The sequence below is a fragment of the Eretmochelys imbricata genome, chromosome 7, assembly GCF_965152235.1.
Source record: "Eretmochelys imbricata isolate rEreImb1 chromosome 7, rEreImb1.hap1, whole genome shotgun sequence".
In the NCBI taxonomy this organism is placed as follows: domain Eukaryota; kingdom Metazoa; phylum Chordata; order Testudines; family Cheloniidae; genus Eretmochelys; species Eretmochelys imbricata.
In genome coordinates, this window is record NC_135578.1 from 20,453,948 (window position 1) to 20,466,795 (window position 12,848).

At 45.3% G+C, this 12,848-nt stretch overlaps 1 protein-coding gene across 1 annotated transcript in view; it reads left to right on the plus strand.

Annotated features, from left to right (window-relative positions):
• GRIP2 (glutamate receptor interacting protein 2) overlaps positions 1 to 12,848 on the plus strand; it is a 142,758-nt gene that overhangs the window by 77,929 nt on the left and 51,981 nt on the right. Inside the window, exons 9-10 of the mRNA XM_077821466.1 lie at positions 8,183 to 8,330; positions 9,094 to 9,263. Coding sequence (XP_077677592.1) covers positions 8,183 to 8,330; positions 9,094 to 9,263 — 318 coding nt within the window. The remainder of the gene's footprint in view (positions 1 to 8,182; positions 8,331 to 9,093; positions 9,264 to 12,848) is intronic.

Below are 12,848 nucleotides of genomic sequence, written 5' to 3' on the forward strand. Positions count from 1 at the left end.
TCTGAGACAGGAAGGACAGAGCTTTTATTATTATTATTATTTTATGGGAAGCACAAAAATGTCACTTATTGTTTTAAATGTTGCCGTCTAAAGAGGACGGTTCACCAGCCTTCCACATGGGAAGTGGGGTAGGAGAAAGGTGTGAGACACCAAAATAGTAGCTAATATGCAAGCGAACTTCCCCTGCCACTAGTCCTGTGGAGAGTAATGTTTGTTCCTTTTGTTTTTGATTGCTTCTCAGCATCATTGAACATAACTTAATGTGAAATTATTTTAACTCTTCATTACTGTAATCCAAATATGGGAGGGGAGATTATGCTATTTCTAAGCTTCTGTCCATTGGGCAAATTCATTTTTTGGACTAGTGTTTTACATTTTTAGGTGGGGCAGAGAAACCATTAGAAGTCCCCTCTCTTCTGCTCTCCATGAAGGCAACAGTCTCCCCACAGGAGGTGCATGTTTACAAATGTGCAACCAATGTGCTGTGAGGACCTTCTGTCTACAGAGCTGGCAAGGCTGCCCATGGCTCAGCAGATGCTGGCTTTGCCCCCTGAAGCAGGAGGGAGCATTTTTAGTTATACTGATTTAAAGTGAATTAAAAATGAGTCTTTAATTGTCCCTCCCTGGTTTTTCCTTTAATTTAGTTTTTACAGTTGCTTACTTTATCGCATGTTCCTCTCACGCTGGTTAACTCTTCCTGAGATTGTTTTGGTCTGAAAGGAGAAATAACCTTAATTCTTTCAGAAAGTAATAAAGGGAAAGCATGTGTTGGGAGTGTGGATTTTCTCCCTCCCTCATTCAACTGTTAGTTCCTAGTTTGCTCCTGAAGTAGGGGACATGGACCTCCAAGGGGCCAGAATGAAAGCTGGCAAATTAATAATTTGTACAGATTGTGTTCTCCATCTGAGGACATCAAAACCTCTTGCAAACATTCAATTAAATGGTCCCCATTTTACAGCTGGGAAACGTAAGTCACAGAGCATCTGAGTGACTTGTCCAAGGCCCTACAGCATATTGGTGACAGAGCTAGGACTCGACCCCAGAGCTCCTCACACATGGTCATTGCTATAACCACTAGGCTTTGCTCCTTCCAGTTGAGCTGGCAGGAAGATGCTGAAGTGCCTCTGGTACTTCCTGATACTTCACTGGGGCCATGGAGATCCATTTGCCTGAAGCAGTGAAGCAAATTAACTTGCACACTGATAAGCTATCTGGGAAAATGTAAAATATAAGAAGTGGTGAGGACTGACTGCTGTGGAGTGCAGGTATTGTTTTGATTGCTGTCCTTCATAGGAGCCCGGTCAGTAGAAGGTGCTGAGAGGATCTTCTGAATCCTGGCATTTCCCAGGTGCACAGGCAGTGTGGTCAGCACTGCCCACTTCTGAGAGCAGCGGGGTTCCAGACAGCTCTTCCAAATGCAGGGAGATTGCAGTAGTGCTCCATTGCTGCAGGACTTTCCCACCTCAGCAGATGTTTCACCTGGAGGAGGGAAGAGGGGAAGCGACTATGCGCCAGGGTTTTTCACCAGTGGAAACTTGGGTGGAACTGGGCCACAGGGTGTGCTCTTTTAACTGGTGCTTTCACGGCTAAATTGCTACCTTAGCTGAGTTTTTTCAAAGCCACCTAAGGAGTTAAATTGGACTCCCATTAAAATGAATAGGAATTCAGTGTCCAAATCCCGAAGGCAGCTTTGAAAGTCTTTGCCCTGGTATTTACTGTAGCATTTGTCTAGCAACAGCAGTAGCAAACGTTTTCCTGCGTCAACATTGTATTTCATGGGCTCTTCTAAAGCAATATGCATCATTTAAATAGTGACTTTGTAAATAAGCTGTATCTGCTGCTGCACAGAGCACGGGGCTGAAGGCTTTTAAGATTGACTCACAGTTTGGGGAAGCTATCTGCTGGAGAAGATGAATGGACAGAGGGTTGCTGTGTTCTCCACCCTCTCTCCTTTCGCAGCTGCCTACCAGCCCACTAACATTAGCCGGAGACTACAGTTCTGTGTGGCTCTCCTGGTGAGAAAGCAGAGAGAGACTAATGTCCTTCAGCATTAAATGAACAGTTGACTGCTCTACGTGAGCTGAGTGGTGGCAGTGTCCATCTGCCCTTCAGGGGTGACCCATGAAACTGTATAAACTTACATGAGCTCTCGGAACCGAATGAATTTGCAGCTGACTTAGTGTAAGCAAGCAGGAAGCTCTGCATGGAGCTGCGTTTGCAGCATGGGACATGCCTTATCTCCCTGCTCTCCTCACGGTGCATGCTTGGCTGCCAACGCATCTATCCATAGGGAGTTTAACAAAACTGGGAGGGAATCAAGAGCTACATGCAAAACAGAGAAGAAATGCTGTAGTCCCTCCTCCATATGTGATTGAGGACAAAGGTCTTAAAATGCAGCCACAAAACCCTGCCTGTGGGCTGGCTGGCTGACAGGTTCTCCCCGTACTTGTGAAACGTTTGTATTGGCAGACTGAACTGAACCAAGAGGACACTGATTCCGTAGCATCCATGAACTCATCTATGAGTAGCCTGTCAGCTGGCAGCCAGTTATCAAAATGTGCATGGGGTCTGGTCATCCTGCTGTGGTCTGATTGGGATGCTTCTCCTCCAGGTTGACAGGAAGGTGGATTTATTATACCTAAACAACCTTGATGGTGTTTAATGCTTTGTTTTTGCAGGAGAACATTAGGATTTATGAGATTCTTGGGAACGACCTAAAGGTTCAGGCAGCTCTTAGAAGCTAGTGCTGGGCGGCCCTTGAAAGGGTCAGGGGTTGGGTTCCGTATGGAGAAGCGTGGGAAGGATTCGGCAGCATTTGTGAACTATTAACACCTCTTTGAATCAGCTTGAAGCCTCATCAAGGGCCTTTCTCCTGGTATACTTGAACCAGTGCTGAAATTCATAAGGCCCTGATCCAACACCTCATGAAGTCCACGGGAGCATTTCCATTCATTTCAGTGGCAGTTGTATCAGGCCGTAAGCACAGATGTTTATGACAGCGGCCGAGGAGTTAGGCTTTCGTTTGGGTGTTCTCCAGGCTAGTAAGGGGCTGTGTCAGCACCTGCCCTGTATCCCTGAGTGCTGCTGTGCTGTGCAGCTTTGGCTCGGCAGCCTGCTCACAACTGCTGTGGCCTCATCCTGGTTTCCCCCAGCCTGGTTCCTCCTTGCAGGGTGACACCAATAGCCCTTCCACTCCTGTGTCTCCCACGTACCGTCTCCCCTGCACTGTCCAGGCCCTCTAGTTGGATTGTCACAGAAGTTATGAGTTCACTGCCTCCGAAGAGACAGAGCACAAACCAGCCTGGTAGTTTAGCTGAGGACTTCACCCTTCAGCTGGACACACAGCACTGCGATGGTTTGGTAATAAAACAAGAGTCAGTTTATTAATAAGGAACAGAGATTTAAGTGAGAAGTAAAACCACAAGGCACAGCTACGGGTACAAGTAAAACAAAACATGCAGCGTTCTGGCTGAAACTTAACCTACTTACAATCTTTGTCTAAGCAGGTTTCTCACCTATAGTCGGGCTCCAGAGATTTCAGTCCCTTTGGGTGAAGATCTGCCTTTCTCAGAATACAAGAGTTCTGGCCTCTTGTGTCCCACAAGTTATGGCCTTTCTGATTCTGCTTATATTTCCTAAAGTCTATTGTCTCTGTTTCAAGAGCCAGGAAGGCTTCCTGCGGTGGAGGCTTCATCCCCCATCATAACAGTTAAGCAGTCTTCCCTCCCCACGCCCTGCTCATTTAGCTTGATGGCTTTGTTTGCCTTTTATGTAGATGTACTTCTCATTGTCCTCTGCAGTACTACCTGGCTCAATTGACAGTGGAAAACAGGCAAAACATCATTCCTTTGTCTAGGAGAGGCTGGGCTTACGCATTGCTTTCCATACACCTGTTAAGAGCATCTTTCCAGCACACATCTTTATGCACCGCCCGTACGTCCATCATACAATTAATTTCCCATGTGTTACCAGTTTGCATGCGATGCCTCACATGCCACCTTTTAGATACAGATTGTGACAACAGTGAGTAGGGGCAATGTCTCAGCCTGATGTGAATGATGGTATGCTGTGCCCTCTGCCATTTGGCATGGAGGGATTCCCTGGATCACAATTGGATCATTTCAGAACCTCAAAGATTTTCTTCTAGAGAGAGGGGAAAGTGTGAGGGGAGAAAATTTTTCCTCAAGTTGGCACACCCATTCCTATCAGGAGATGGATGATTTTGTGCCCGAAACAGGGAATTGGGGGTCAGAAGGCTTCTAGTAGTCACATCTTTGCTACCAGTTGACTGACCATGTGTCCTTGCGTAAGTCGCTTATCTCTCAATGTCTTTGTTTCCCTATCTGTAAAATGGGGACCGTGATACCTCCCTCCCAGAGCTGCTGAGGGGCTTCATTGGCCATAAAGCATTTTGAGATCCCTATGTGAAAGTCAATATAATAGTGCAAGGTATTACTTGCTTTACCGGGACTTGGCTCCATTATTGATTGACAAAATATGACATGCATTAGAAAGCTGCTGTGTATCTTTAAGCTGTGCAGCAGTGGGCTCTGGTCTGTTAGCTCAGCAGTAATGGACGTATGGCCCTTGGCGGACACTGAAGGTTTGAGTTGGATATCTCTTAAGCTCTGAGCCGCCAAACAGCTGATTAAAACTGTGTTGGCTTGTGAGAGAGACTCTTACCAACAGTGAACTGTGCTTTACTCTGATCTGTAGTGGGATTGGGGTACCTTCCCCCTGTTACGGAGTGTAGCACCTAGTCTGCCTTGTTCTACCTATGCGGCATGCCACCCACCTGAAATGCCCAGATGACTAATTTTTTAGGGCTTCTTGACTATCCCTCTCTGCTGCTGCCACCAGCAGCGTCTTTCCAGGCCTGAGGAAGGTGCTGAAGTGCCTAATGCCACAGTAACCTCTCCGTAGTGCCGAAGGGACCCATAGAAATTGATTCAATAATGTGAGCATTCACTTTGCCTGCTGACTTTTCTCAACAATTCTTTTTAAATTAGTTTTGAACTTAATAGCCCTGTGCTAATTGCTCCGAACTAATTTTGCTAAATTGCAGGTGTCTGATCCTAATTTGGGAGAAGAGTAAATTGTCTTTCCCTAGCACAATGACACAAGTTTGAATGGCTGGTCTCTCTTCAACAAATGCCTTTTTAAAAAATGAACAGAGGGCAATCCCTGGTCACTGTCCTAGAGGTCAGCAGCATGTGGTGACCCAGGGCTTGTTTGCACTGGTTTTACGAATGGTATGTGTTTAAACTGATGGAGTTAACTCTGTGAAACTTTGTGTGTGGAAACTTTGTGAGCGGATTGCCCAGTATCTCCATGAGAGCTTCCTGGTGGCCTCTGAGGCAGATTCCTGTGAAGCGAGGGAGTCAATCAACAGCCTGTTCCACCACTCGGTGGTGGTACACACATCATACAGACACAAGCCTGCTTTCTGCAACCCTCCTGCCCCCAATAACTCTGGGATAGAGAAGAGCTCCTGGTATGCATCTCTGGCCTCCGAGTCGTCCTCTTCCTCTGGGTCCCCCTCCCCACTCCACATCCTCGTCCAAGATTTCCTCCTCCTGGCTCAGTCCACTCTCAACTGGCATGTGAGCCACCGAAGTATCCACACTGGACTTCGCAGTGGAGGTGGGGTCACCACCAAGTAACACATCCAGCTCTTTGTAGAACCGGCAGCTCGTGGGCGCAGCACTGGAGTGGCGGTTGCCTCCCGCGCCTTGTGGTGGGAGTTCTGCAGCTCCTTCACTTTGACCCTGCACTGCCGTGTGTCCCGGTCACGGCCCCTTTCTGTCATGCATCGTGAAATCTGTCCGTAGGTATCATAATTCCTACGGCTGGAGCGCAGCTGGGACTGGACAGCCTCCTCTCCCCAAATGCTGATGAGGTCCAGCAGCTCGGCATCGCTCCAAGCGGGGGATCGCCTGGTGCGTGGAGCCGGCATGGCCACCTGGAAAGATGCACTGAGACCACTGCACGCATCACTGAGCAAACAGGAAAGGGGGTTTTCAAAATTCCCAAGGAATTTACGGGGTGGAGATGACGGTTGGTCACCTGAGGGCAGGGCAGTAGAGGTTCAAAGCGTGACCAGAGAGGTAAGAACAGGCATTGTGGGACAGCTCCCGGAGGCCAATCGCAGCGCTGTAATCGCCCAGGGTGTCTCCACTGGCATGGTGGCGCAGTGCCCCCGGTGCAGAAAGCTCTGCGCCTCTTGTCAGGGGGGAGTTTTTACAGCGCTGCAACTGTGCAGTTTCTGCGCACTCAGTGGCTTGGCAGCGTGTCCAGCTCGGGAGTCACAGCGCAGAAAGCTGCTTTACTGCCCAGAAACTTGCCAGTGTAGATGAGGCCCAGCACACACAGGCTGCAAAACCAGTATCCTAAATCCCTCGACCCAGATGGCTTAGCTGTGACCTGCAAGGTGCCTTGGGCTGTACCTCCATTGTTTGTACTCGGCTCTCTCTACTACCAAAAAGGACGTAATTTAATTGCTCCTTTCATTGAGTCTGAAAGAATGTGTGACACCCGTTGACTTTAAGGAGGTTTGTGATTTGTCTGTGGATCAAAGTCTCACCTGATGCGCTGAAAGTTGCTAATTGGCACTAATGTTAAAAACTGTTTTAGCTCGAATCTTATTCAAACCAAGCTTAAACATGACTCCCAATTGGGAGTAAAAAGCCATTGTGAACAGGGTCTAACTGAGATCTAGAAAACTGAAGCTCTGCACATCTGGCAAAAGCCCAGGTGAAGGAAACTTCTGCTCACCTGGTTGTGTCCAGAGAGTTAGTTTTCAGAGTAACAGCCGTGTTAGTCTGTATTCGCAAAAAGAAAAGGAGTACTTGTGGCACCTTAGAGACTAACCAATTTATTTGAGCATAAGCTTTCGTGAGCTACAGCTCACTTCATCGGAGAGTTAGTGTCTATGAGGAATAGTGTAAAATCACAAGGAAGAGCCATACATCAATGCGTTCCCATTTATCTGAAAGCTGGAGTGAGCCCTGTCTCCAACTGTAGTCCGATAACATCAGCACTTTAGTGTGTGTGCATATTGTAGAAGAGAAAAGCCTTGCCCAGAATAATCAAGGGCCTTGGAGGCCTCGAATGCAGGAATTCTCAGAGGTGATTCTATTAGCTGCTCTTTTGAAGCGGATGGCTGGCTTTCCGTGAAGCTCTCCGCCTACACGCATCCCAGAGTGCTGGGGAGGGCTCCAACTCTGGCTGTGGACTGCATAGTGTAAAAACTTTTATCTGCTTCATAAATCTTGCTGCTTTACAATGGCTTTAGGTAATATCATAGGGAGGAGGGGGACCCTTATCTAGGCAGTCAGATGCCTGGTATCCAGATTTTCCCCCCTCTCCTCTTGAAATAGTTTATTGGATATGAAGGGAGTTAAGATATGAATATATGAATCTTCCTCTGTCTCTCTGTCTGTCTGTCTATGTCTGAGCAGGAACAATCTCTAATACAACATCTGATGGTTAGTTATAATGAAAACACATTTGCAGACATTAACAAATTACAAAATTTCCTCACTCCTGTCAGGTAATAGGTAAGTCTGGGTCTTTAGCCCCATTTTATAGATAGATAAACTGAGGCAGAGAGGTGAAATTACTTGTCCAAGGTCATAGAGGGAGTCTGTGCCAAAGCCATGATTACTGAGGAGTTCCTGGCTCCCAGTCTTAGGTGCAGACCCACTTGCCTTTCTCTGAATAGCTGGTAATATAGGATTCTATTCTCTCCCTGGGTTTCTTTGTACTTTTCTAGGAAGAGAACTAGTGCATTGTCTCTCCACTCTGCAACCCTCTCTAACCTCCCAGGAGACAAGCATTGTAGTTGCTTTTAATATTATTGATATAAGTATTACACGGTCTTAGAGTACTGTCTGGCCTGATCTTATTTCATCAATGTAATAAAAGGTGGTCATGTGGAAACTGGTGCAACTTTGTAATAGCTCTAGAACCTATTACCACATCTTTGTTTTGAAGCCACAGAACTTACGTATTGACAAAAGAGGAAGTAAAGGTGCAGCAAGAGGCGGATAGAGAGAACTGGGTATTTAAGATTCCGTCTATACCGGTGAACGTGCAAATTACCTTGCCTTCCTCGATACTTTATAGTTGGCAAAACTGCAATAGAACTGTCTTAAAACTCCATGCTATTTTTGTTTTTCAGATACTGTAGCCAATGCTTCCGGTCCGTTACTAGTGGAAATAGCCAAGACTCCTGGATCTACACTAGGAATTACTCTGACAACAGGCACACATCGGAATAAACAGGTCATAGTCATTGACAAGATCAAGCCCGCCAGCGTGGTGGACAGGTATGAACCCGAGCAAGATGGCAGTGTTGCACTTGTCTTCTCTGCTGCTTACTTTGTTCCATTTGAGTTATATTCCACTTCTCCCCCATTGAAATGCACTAGTTTCTAGAAAAAATAATGTATTTTTTTTAGCAATGTCCAAGGATTCTGTGCAAAATTGGTGGGATTAAAAAAAATCTCATTGGACTCTATTCATCAGCAACAAATTTGATCCAATGCATATGAGAATTGAGCCCAAATATAAAGTCTACATCTGAATATCTTCAAGCCTTGAGATGTTCAAAAATGTAGAGCTGATGTTTCTGGCTTGTGCCCATTTGTTATATACACTTTATTGCTTTATGCTAGGGTATAGGAAATACAGGCCTTTCTACAATCCTAGGCCATGATTAGTGTAATAGTCTTGTCATTGAATTCCTTCATTGGCTGCCAGGATTTAATGTACACCTGAAATTCGGCCTATATTCATAAAGAAGCTGGCTGGGTTTTCAGCCAACTTATCCTGTGGGTGCAAAATATTAGAATCTCATAGGTTTTTGATTTGGCTTCAACTGAACCAATCCAAACTTGATTGTCACCCTTTGAGCTTTTGGCTTCATTTGCTAGAAGCTGGAAATTAAAGGGGAGATCAGAAAACTGAGAAGAAAACAGGTTCACGTGAAAGCCCTGGTAACCAAAATTGCTGAATTTTGCCCAACTCTAATCCTAACCACAGGACACAAATCTGTGCTCTTACATAATGGGCTGTGTCTTTTCTCTGCAGGTGTGGGGCCTTGCACATTGGTGATCACATCCTCTCCATCGATGGCACCAGCACAGAGCACTGTTCCTTGTTAGAGGCCACTCAGCTCTTAGCCACCACTTCGGAAAATGTCAAGTTGGAAATACTCCCTGCTCACCAGAGCAGACTCCCCCTGAAACCTCCAGACACAGGTGTGTACTTGCAGTAAGAAGCCAAACCTTGTTTGTTTGTTTTTAATGCTGATGTAATATCTGTACCGTGGTTCTCATAAAACATTGGATAGCTCCAGGGAGAGACATCTGGGGAGAAAAATAGACATTCTGCTGAAACACAGTGGATGAGACGAAGTTTGTCAAGTAAACTAATAGAAAAAAGTGACTAGCCTCTAGGCTTCAGAGTAACAGCCGTGTTAGTCTGTATTCGCAAAAAGAAAAGGAGTACTTGTGGCACCTTAGAGACTAACCAATTTATTTGAGCATGAGCTTTCGTGAGCTACAGCTCACTTCATCGGATGCATACCGTGGAAACTGCAGCAGACTTTATATACACACAGAGATCATGAAACAATACCTCCTCCCACCCCACTGTCTGCTGGTAATAGCTTATCTAAAGTGATCATCAAGTTGGGCCATTTCCAGCACAAATCCAGGTTTTCTCACCCTCCACCCCCCAACACACAAACTCACTCTCCTGCTGGTAATAGCCCATCCAAAGTGACAACTCTCTACACAATGTGCATGATAATCAAGGTGGGCCATTTCCAGCACAAATCCAGGTTTTCTCACCCCCCCACCCCCATACACACACAAACTCACTCTCCTGCTGGCAATAGCTCATCCAAACTGACCACTCTCCAAGTTTAAATACAAGTTTAACCAGAACGTCTTGTGTAGAGAGTTGTCACTTTGGATGGGCTATTACCAGCAGGAGAGTGAGTTTTTGTGTGTGGGGGGTGAAGGGTGAGAAAACCTGGATTTGTGCTGGAAATGGCCCAACTTGATGATCACTTTAGATAAGCTATTACCAGCAGGACAGTGGGGTGGGAGGAGGTATTGTTTCATGATCTCTGTGTGTATATAAAGTCTGCTGCAGTTTCCACGGTATGCATCCGATGAAGTGAGCTGTAGCTCACGAAAGCTCATGCTCAAATAAATTGGTTAGTTTCTAAGGTGCCACAAGTACTCCTTTTCTTTTTAACCTCCAGGCTTGTATGGGCACATCTGATTTGGGAATCCATTGCTCTGCAGCATCACAAGCTGTGCTAAGCTCACATCCTTAGTCCTGTTGTATTAATTTAGATGGAATAAAAGGGCTAATGGTGTTAACATAACCCACTTACTGTTTAACATTAAATGCAGGTTTGATTTACAGGGACTTTACCCTTGCTTATTATTATGGCAAATATACTATTAACATTCATTATTAATAAGAAAAACAATTAAAGGATTTGAAATGTAAAGCATTAAGTAAGGCTTTTATTTTAAGGGGTTTTTTGGTTTGTTTGTTTTCAGCGAGAGAGAGTTTAGAAGAAACCCCCCCCCCCTTGTTTGACAGCGTTTTAGATTGGGTAAAGGAGAGAAGTTAGTTGGCATAGGCTGGAGCTGCTGCTGCCACTGTTAAAGTTTGATTTCATTTTATTGTAGGTGGTGTTTGGGATTTGGCTGGAGCCGGTAGAGGTGGTGATGATGATCCTTGATAACGTTCCTTTTGCCCTGTTTGGTCAGGACATCACATAGGATGATGATGAAGGCCTGGGGTCTTGGCAGATGATGGGGGTGGCAGTTATGATGGTGAAAATTGCTTTAGTTGCTTCAGTTTTTAATTTGTTTTTTAAAGTTTTTTTTAAAGAACTTTTAAAGGGAATGGTGGGTGGAATAGCTTATTTTTGTCATTTTGTTTATTAATTAGGCTAAACATTTCAGATTAATTTTGATTTATTTTTGGTGTTACTTTTTTGTTTACTAGGTATGATTTTAATAGGTTTTTTGAACTATATTAGTTTTTTGTTTTAAATTAATTTAGGAGCGTTGGAGGGGTCATCCTTTTTAACATTGGTTATAGGTTGTGATTTTTTTTATGAACTTTATATTGTTTTTAATTGAGTTTACATTTAAAATAAATGTGTAAGCCCAATTATTACAAGGGTACCCCAAAATGATTTTTTTTCTATTCAACAATCCTTACATAGGCATCTGGCTTTCAAGGTGCATCTTTAATTGTGCAGGGCCTGGCACTTGCCTTGTGAATGATGCCAGTAGATAGAGAATTAGACCACAAGTTGGTCCAGTTATGGAAAAAATGCAGAAACATGAGTGCTGGTCTTCCTGCTCAGCACTGCCGTAATTGCTGCTTGATCATGTGCCCCTGAGTCTGAGCAGAAGAAGGTGGTGGACTAGAAGAATCAGTGAGAGGAAATATCACTAAAGGAGTCAATGACAAACCCCCCAGGATTTCACCCTCGGAAGCCTCGTTGTTATCCGTCTTAGGGTAAGTCTCTACTGCAAACCAAGGTGTGATTTCAGTGCAGGCAGACTTACCCACACCAGCACCACTAAAAATAGCAATGTAAATGCAATGTCATGGACTTCAGTGCAGACTGGACAAGCATGCTGGAGACCCTGGGCATGTACTTGCGTTACTAGCCCAGGCTGAAGCCTGTGCTGCCATGTCTACACTGGTATTTTTAGTTGTGATCGCATGGGTATAGCTACAAGTGCTGCAGTCACACCTCCGATTGCAGTGTAGATGTGCCCTTAGGTACGTCTATACACTGAGCTGGGGGAGTGATTCCTGGCTTGTGTGGGCATCCTGGTGCCAGCTCTCATCTGAAGGAGCATGCTAAAAATGGTAGTGTAGCCATGGTAGCATGGACCATCATGGCATAGGCTAGCTGCCCTATCCACGGGGTCCAGGTGGGATTATACTCGTAGCTGCTAGCTCACGCTGCTGTTGCCCATGTTATAGTGGTTCTGCTACAATTTTTAGCATGCTCCTTCAGATGAGAACTAGCATGAAATATGTCCATGTGAGCTGGGAATCACACCCCCAGCTCCAAGTGTACACCGTGCCTTAATCTCTCCTCCGATAAGACAAGAGTTGGCAGAGGGTCGGATCCTCATCTAAACCTAGGCTGAATTCAGTGCCGATACCATAATATTTAATGCAGTCCCAGCCTGCTCTGTTAAGGGGTAAACTTCACATTCTGCACAGCAGGCCTGCTCTTTCTGGGGACTGAATAAGTCGAGACTGATTGTTAGTGTTTCATGGTGCCCAGGATCAGATAATGTAACCGCCAGTTCCAATCACCTCTATGGTGCTTTCTCAGTCGCCTGGTTGCAGGGCACCAATCTTGCACGCACCCATTTAGTCGCTGGTGACCGATAATAGCCCAAGGCGAAGCTCACAGTCCATTACCCCTCCAGGATGACTTGGGAAAGGAGGAATTTGTAATGTCCGTTAGCATAATCTAATGGATCATAAAACCCTAATAACTGCTCCTTTTCTAGAAAAGTTTAAAGCTCTAAAATGCCTAGATTAATTTGTGCAGAATTAGAGCAGTTGAGCAGAGGGGCTAATGACTTGACCCAGGTGCCCAAGAAAAATGGAAAACTAATCCTTTTTCAACAGCCGTTAAAATGAGCATTCTCCTTCCTGCTTTGGTGCCCTGCTCCTAATCTCCTTCCAAAACACATGCATTCAAGAGGTACCTTTAATGGAGGGATGGCTTTGTGTATGTGCCCAGTCATTTCCCCCCATCCCCACTTAGATCAGCCAAC